The sequence below is a fragment of the Stenella coeruleoalba genome (assembly GCF_951394435.1).
Source record: "Stenella coeruleoalba genome assembly, chromosome: 1".
In the NCBI taxonomy this organism is placed as follows: Eukaryota; Metazoa; Chordata; class Mammalia; order Artiodactyla; family Delphinidae; genus Stenella; species Stenella coeruleoalba.
The window spans coordinates 123,911,601-123,918,779 of record NC_137169.1 but is presented as its reverse complement, the minus strand read 5'-3'; the positions used below and the strand labels follow the sequence as shown (position 1 = coordinate 123,918,779).

At 53.9% G+C, this 7,179-nt stretch overlaps 1 protein-coding gene across 1 annotated transcript; it reads right to left on the bottom strand.

Moving 5' to 3' along the window:
• Positions 1-1,264: 1,264 nt before the first annotated feature.
• Positions 1,265-6,374, bottom strand: CYB5R1 (cytochrome b5 reductase 1). The gene is made up of 9 exons (XM_079936913.1): positions 6,319-6,374; positions 5,863-6,012; positions 5,676-5,748; positions 5,050-5,156; positions 4,679-4,808; positions 3,936-4,019; positions 2,971-3,056; positions 2,398-2,497; positions 1,265-2,068 (listed from the first exon to the last, which is right to left on the bottom strand). The coding sequence occupies exons 1-9, from the start codon at positions 6,331-6,333 to the stop codon at positions 1,896-1,898; spliced, it is 918 nt and encodes a 305-aa protein (XP_079793039.1). The 5' UTR covers positions 6,334-6,374; the 3' UTR covers positions 1,265-1,895.
• Between the last annotated feature and the right edge of the window lie 805 nt (positions 6,375-7,179).

The window sequence follows — 7,179 nt, the reverse complement described above, 5'->3', positions numbered from 1 at the left end:
GCCAGCCACTGACCAGCTGTATGACCTTCTGCATATCCTTAATCTCAGACTCACAGGATTATAATAAGGATTCAATTACACAATGATCATTTAGCACAGCGCCTGCTACGAGGCTGTTAAGTAAAAAAACTTTTTTTCTTCTCTTCCTCCTTCTCAGAATCTTTTCCAAACCCTTCCCATCTGCACCTTGTATTAACCACACTGTGTTGTAATTATTTATCGCTGTCTTACTCTAGACGATGAGTTGTTTGGGGTCTAAGAACAGTCTTGGTCATGGTTGAATCCTCAGGACCTAGCACAGTGCTTGGCATGTGGCAGGTCCTTAATGTTTGTATATTGAGTGGATAAGGCAGGAACCCGTGCGAGACAAGGAATGAGCTTCTGTGTGGGAAATTCTCTTTGCTGGGCTGCTTCACTGTGTGAGCCCAACAACCCTAGGCAAGATTTTCCTTTTTGGAGGTGAGGTAGCCGAATGTGTCTCACAGAGCCCAGTACACACACACACCAGCTGATCAAGACATGTCTGTTGGAATACCAGTAACACAATTTAGTGATGGTTCTACCCTGGGGAGCGTCCATAAGCCTTTCTTCCAGGGGCCCCAGGGGAAGCAGTACACAGTTCCATGCAGAAAAACAATGCCGACCTTCCTCCTGACCTGATGCATTGTTCTTTTCCAGTGTGATTAAGAGAAGATCTGAAGAGGTGGCCCTGGTGTGACGCTGGGAGGGAGTGGACTGGGCCAGGCTGTTGGAGCAGGAGAAGGGCGGTCAGGACAGATGTACCTGGGGGCCAACTCTGTCCAGGCACCAACCAGTCTGGCTAGGGCTGGTGGTGTCAGGTTACTTTTTAAAGGACAAGGCTTCTCTTCCAAATAGAAAGACAATACCTTGACTTATTTGCCAGGTACCCTGAAGGATAAATGCAGTGAAGAAAGGGCCAAGAGAAGGAAGGAGGGAAGGAGTGGCCAAACCAAGGACCACTGTGAGGGGTACCTGGGCTCCAAAAGCTTCCCTCTCACTTGTATTCTCCTTCCTCCACCTTAGAAGTTCTCCAGGGAGAAGCTGAGCTTCTGGCTCTGCAGAGACAGCTGCTAAGATGAGTGTGGAGTTTGGTGGCAGCTCACATTTCAGCACAGGGTACAACCGCTCAAAGGTTCTTTGGAAGACCTGGGGGAAATTCTGTGCTGGGAAACCCTTCCTCCCAAGATTCTCAGGCATGAATAGCCTTGGAAAAAAGGACCCCAGACACAACCACCGCTTCGGTAGAACACAAGGGCCTTAGCCCCATTTATTTGCATAAGCCAGAGGTTTCTGCCACAGTAACAGTCTTAGATCGTGGGGAGCCCTTTCCCTCCAGCCTCGGCAGGGGCAGAGGGAGACAGACACACAAACACATCTTTCAGATCCCTTTCTCTGAGGTCTGAAGAGACCATCTCCTCCTCTCCTGTTGCCTCTAAAAGATTAGCTTTCTAAGTCTGCACCCCCCACCGCACACACAGTCTGCTATGGGTTAAGCACCAAATGTTAAATCAAACCCATTAAACAGGTTGCTCTTTAACCACAGACACAAAGAAGAGTGTGATGCCACGAAGGAACTGGCCAGCCTTGGAACAAATGTACGTGCTCCCTTCTTTCTGACCCATGGAAGAGTCTGCTCCTTGAGCCTGACCTGGATGTTTCATCACAGGGAGACTGGGGAGCCTTCCAGGAGATGACTCGGCTTTGGCCCTCTTCCACGGCTATAAGGATGTTGTTCCCGCAGGGACCATCCAGATTCCAGCTCCGGAGAAAGACGAAAAGGCTGACACTGTCGGGAAGGGCATCTAGGGCTTATAGCATTTGAGGGCTAACTGGGGGCAAGTGCCGGCAGCGGGACCAGGGAAGTGAGGGGATGCTCAGTAGGTAAATCGCATCCTTTGCGAGTAGCCCAGTTTGTCCAAGTTGGGGTGGCAGGCCAGCTGCACCATCGCGGGTGGCCCACAGAGCAGCAGCAGCACATCCTCCCCTGGGGCGGGCAGGTGCTCCTGGATCATGTCGGCAGACACAAAGCCCTTGCTGTAGGCCCAATCTGCATGGGGAGAGGAGAGAATGACACTCCAGATCCATGCTGGCAGTGGGGTGCAGTGCGGGGCCGGGGTGGGGTGGTGGCAGTCCAGAAAGGCTCCTGAGAGGGTACAGAGCTGTAGCGGCAGCTGGACGGGTCTACTCAGCCTGCTTCAGCGGCACGGCCAGCCCTGCACCCACCCGGTAAACAGGAACCGCGGGGAAGAGTCCAGGAGACCACTGTGTCCATGAGCTCAGAGTTTGGCAGTGTCGGGCAGGGTCGGTTTCACTGAAACCAGAACCCACAGATGGGCGAGGCCCTGATTTGGGGATGTCCAGAAATGGGGAGGGTACCTTCTGGGGGGTGATCCAGAGTGAACCAGAGCGTAAAGTGGTCGGGGTGTCGGGCCTGCAGCTCCTCTAAGTCCTCCCGTAAGATTATGTCCTTTTCAGTCTGAAATGAAGAGGAGAAGCAAAGTCTTTAGGAACCTTCTCAGGTTCCTAAGCACAACAACATAAAGTTCTCTGCTGTAACAACTTTCCAACCAGGAAAGAAAAAGAAAATTGAAGTTCTAGGGAATAAGCGAGGGTTTTAGGGAGCTAGGATGAGGGGAGGGAGAGGGGAACAGCCTTTATTTACACAGTATGAAGGAATAAAGACAGAATATTTAACAAAGGAGACTCAAGGAGCAAGTTTCTATACTCAGGACTAGACTCCTTAAATGTTTTCTTTTTTTCTTTCCTTGCGGGCCAGGGAGGGAATGTGGCTCAGTGCTCTGTCCTCCTTATTGTGGAAGAGGACCCTCTGCCCGCAGGGAGGCCTTGGCCAGAGGCTGAGCCAGGCACTGGGCTCGTTTTGCCCGTTGGTACCATACCTCTCCCCACACAGTAACTCTGAAGTCCCAGGACTGAGAAAAGCAACGCAACCTGGTTGGCAAAAAGCAGAAAGCACTGGGTTGGATCTTCTGGGTCTTTCAGGATGGCCTGGATCAGCTGCAGCATTGGGGTGATTCCTGCACACAGATGCCCCACGGTGAGATGCGGTGGCCACCCTCCCCATCCCTGCTCCTTAGCTGCCCAACCCTTTCATCTTGATTCTACTCACTCACCCCTTCACTCTGTTTTCCTTTGTGTCCTAATTCTCTACACTCCCCCTGTGTCTTCACAGCACCTACATTTCTGGACAGATAGGCCCTTTACCCCAAACTCACTAAAATTCATATCTCGTAGGTGAATTGTGGTCACGTGCTCAAAATTCACATAAATTCATATTGCTGAAATCCTTCTAAGGAACCAATCCAAGACTCTCTGGAAGTCCCTTGGAGGCTAAGGCTCCAGTATCACAGATGACTGCAAGTACCTACTGATTCAATGCTGAGATGCCTGGAGCCCTGGACATGCAGGTTAAGTGCACGTGCTTTGGAACTGAGCAGAGCTGCACACTAACCCTGCCTCTACCCATGTGGAAATGATTCAACCTCTCTGAACCTCTGTGTTCTCATCCGTAAAATGGGAAGGCTTGTACCTATGTCATAGACACATACAGAGTCCAGCAGAGTGTCTAACATAGGGAAATGTCCAATGTTAATTTTCTATCTTCTCCACTGTCCTATTCTTAGCTGCTTCTCTGTTCTCACCTAAAATTTATTAGATTCATTCCATCTGAGGTCTCCGGAGAGCCCACACGATTTGTTTCTCTCATTCTGTCAGTTAAAATAGATTTTGGGGGGTTTCTACCTCATTATGATTTTGTTTTGCAGCAACTGGGGAGCTCTAGGCATTGCTGGGAATGCCCTGATTAAGTCTGGCCATGATTACCAAACCTTCTGAGGGTCACCTGGAAGCTGCCACGGCAACAGTCACAATGGTGGGAGGGAGCAGGGGACAAGAACCTGTGCCGCCGGCAATCATTCCCAGTTTCCTGGCCACTCGCGGTTCTGGTGGAGACTTTTTGTTGGGCTGAATGCTAAACATCCCTGAGAAGTCGAGTGGAGAGAGGGGTGAAAGAACAGTCAATTCAGGAAACTAAGTAAACAAATGCAAAATCGAAAATACGTCCCAGGCCAGTTCTGCAGCTGCTGTGGAATCTGATCCTGGAGCTTAGGTGTTGAGCCAGCCCTGACAACAAGACACTTCAGGGGCAATGGGGCCAGGACTGTCTGTCCCATATTATGAGCTACGAGTCAGTTTAGGAGCACACAGTGAGTCATAAGCTAACTCCCACAGAGGGTCACTCCCTGCTCAGGGCGACAGGCATGAGGCCAGGTGTGAATCTATTTTCCCAAGTGGCACAGAGCAGCTCCCAGGCTTGCTAATGCACCCAGCTGTTCCCACTGGAAGGGTTGAACGTAATCTCTGGCTCTCTGCATAGCTCGGCCTGAGGGGCAGAGAGAAAGAGAGGCCCGCGTTTGCATTAGTCATCTCCAGGTCTGTCACAGTGGGTGAATTCATGTGGATGGAGAACAGATTCCTGTGTCAAGAGGGGCTGAGGAACATGCCTTTCTATAACGTCAGGGCTGTGTTTACAGGAGGGGCAGCTGGCCTTTACCCACGTGCACACACACACATGGACACACAGAACCACACCGTGTGGAGAGGACGCCGGGCACCGGAGACGTGGGAGCTAGGCCGTTACCTTTCCCAGCGTAAGTGAGCAACCCACTTGGCCCCCGAAACTCCACCATGTCCCCAGTCTTCAGGCTATCCAGGTACTGAGACATCTTTCCCCCCTCAGGAAATTTGGGGTGCACACCCTTCAGGTAGACCTGATAAGACAGAATGGAAAGTACTTTGTTTGGAATGTCCCTGGTTTCTGAGCCCCCTGTTGACTGAACCTGCCTGAAGCAGGGCAGGGATGACACACATGCTCTCTCTTCCCATTCCACATACTTCCTTCAGGTCCACAAAGGACACGCATCTCCTCCTATCAAACACATCTTGGAAGTTTCTACAGGTCCCAGAGGGAGGAGGATAAGGGGCTCCTGGGGCTCCTTCCAACCTTCTTACCTTGATGACAAGATCCACATAGCCTTGGTCCTCATCGCTGGTGATGGGAGTGTACGGCCTGATGACCAGGCTGCCATCGATCCGGGCAGAGAGGTAGACATGTTGGCCTGGGGACCACGTGCAGAGCTACATAAGGACTCCTGTGGAGGTGCTGCATTCCTGTTACCTTTCAAAATAATCTGGGAGGTTTGAGAGGACAGAAGCGTCTTGCTCCGTGCTGGGGTCCCAGTGAGCAACCAAGCAGGGAGGATTCACCCCTTTGAGCCCCCAGCTGGATCCCTCATAAACTCCCCTCTGCTGAGATTCTTATCAATGACTGCCCAGGACCTTAGCAGTGAGTTGAGGGTCTGGGCAATGGGGAAAAGATTAGTGCTTGCTCAGCGGGGATATAAGCAAATCCTGCAGGAAGGAGGGAGGACTGCTGAGAGTTGAAGATGTCTGGGGGCACAGAAGCCACACCCTAGAGTGGCCCAGGGCACCTCACAGCCTGGAGGATACGCAGCCTGGTGTGGAAAGGGTGATGGGGTGGGGAGGCACAAGACTGAAGCAGCGCGTTTCAGGAGACCCCAGAAGGGGGCTCACCCTATTAGAATACCAGGGAAAGGAGCCCACGCCGCAGTTCTTACCCACAGGCAGCCCCAGAACGTGGTGGGCGGTGGGCAGGGCAAAGCGGAACCTCTTGGTGTTGTGGTTCACGGTCTGGAGGACGGATGACAAGCGTCTCACCAGGCAGGTCTGGTGTCGCCAACTCCCCGGGGCATCCCAACCACAGCCGAGCGGAACTCAGGTCCCCTCCGCTACTCCACAACTCACTGTCTTGTCTAGCAGTCGCAGCAGGTACTTCTCATTGGGGTCCAGGAGCGTGATCCGCGGCCGGCGGGACCTCCGCACCAGGTAGGAGCCCAGAGCCAGGCCGAGCAGAGTCAGCAGCCCCACCCCCAGGGAGGCCAGCAGGACTGGGCTCTGCGGGCAGAGGGGGCAGCGTGACCGTCGCGCCGGGGAAGAGCCCAGGGCGTGGGCGGTGACGGGCCCCTACGACCTGCACCCCGGGTGGCGACCCCGAACTCCAGCGCAGGAGCAAGCCGAGCTCAGGGGGCAGCCTGGGTGGGGTCCCCAGCCCGAGTGTGCGGTACCGAGACCCCGGCATCCAGGGCGGGTGTAAAGCCCTGCGGGGCGGGGTCGGCGGTGAGAGCCCCTGGTCCGGACCTGAGTGCCGGGAACCAGAAGGGGCGGAGTCCCCTGGTGCGGGATACGGAGCGAGGGTCTCACCGTCTGCAACCCCATCTTCAAGAGCCGCGTCCTCCACCTCGCAGCCAGCGCCCAGATCCCACAATGCGCCGCGGGGCGGGCAGGAGGCGGGGCATGGAGGGGCGGGGCATGGCTGGGCGGGGCCCGGTAGGGGCGGGGTCACTCCGCGCCCCACCTCTTTCCTCCGGACTCGGCTCCCAGGTACTCCTACAAGGAGGGGCTGCAGCTCCAGACCCTCCTCCCCAGCCTTCTGTTCCTGCTACTAAGACCACTTAGCGTCGAACAGGGAGGGAGTCCTGTCAAACTTGGTGTAGAACCACACCAAGCTGGAACTGGAAATCTCCAAGTCTGCAAATTGCTTAGCAGGGAGGAATCTGGCGTTCAGAGAGAGACAAGCTCAAAGTAGAGCAGGAGGGCCTGAAACTGATCATTGTGTTGTCACGTTAGTTCTTCAAAGGGCAGACTTTCAACCAGAGGATTCACAGGCTGGCCAAGTCTCCTCGGGAATGACAGTGGCATCTTCATTTCCTGCTTCCGTGACTGGTTTTGCTCACATGGCCAGGCCCTCATGCCATCAGGCTCATTCAGGAGCTCCTTTCGGGTCCAGATCAAGCTTCTCATCTGGATCTGGGTTCTCCAGCCCCCGGGGCCAAAGACCTGGCTTTGGGGGCAGACTGGACTGAATCAGAACCTGGACGACTTCCTCAACTTCTTTCTGATTCCTGTCTGCCGATAGATAAGTGCTATGAGGCATGTAATGTGCTTAACATGTGGCCTGTCATAGAACAAAACACTCAACAGATGTCAGCTGCTACAATGACTCTCTGCAGACAGTGATGATGCCCGGCTAGAGATTCGAGCTGGGCCCTGCTGGCAGCAGAG

What these genes read in the sequence shown, in the direction of transcription:
- CYB5R1 (XM_079936913.1), bottom strand. An exon ending in ATGTGGATCTTGTCATCAAG is followed by an intron (nt 4,809 to 5,049) that starts GTAAGAAGGTTG and finishes CTGTCTTATCAG; the next exon opens with GTCTACCTGAAGGGTGTGCA. An exon ending in AATGATTGCCGGCGGCACAG is followed by an intron (nt 3,057 to 3,935) that starts GTTCTTGTCCCC and finishes ATCTGTGTGCAG; the next exon opens with GAATCACCCCAATGCTGCAG.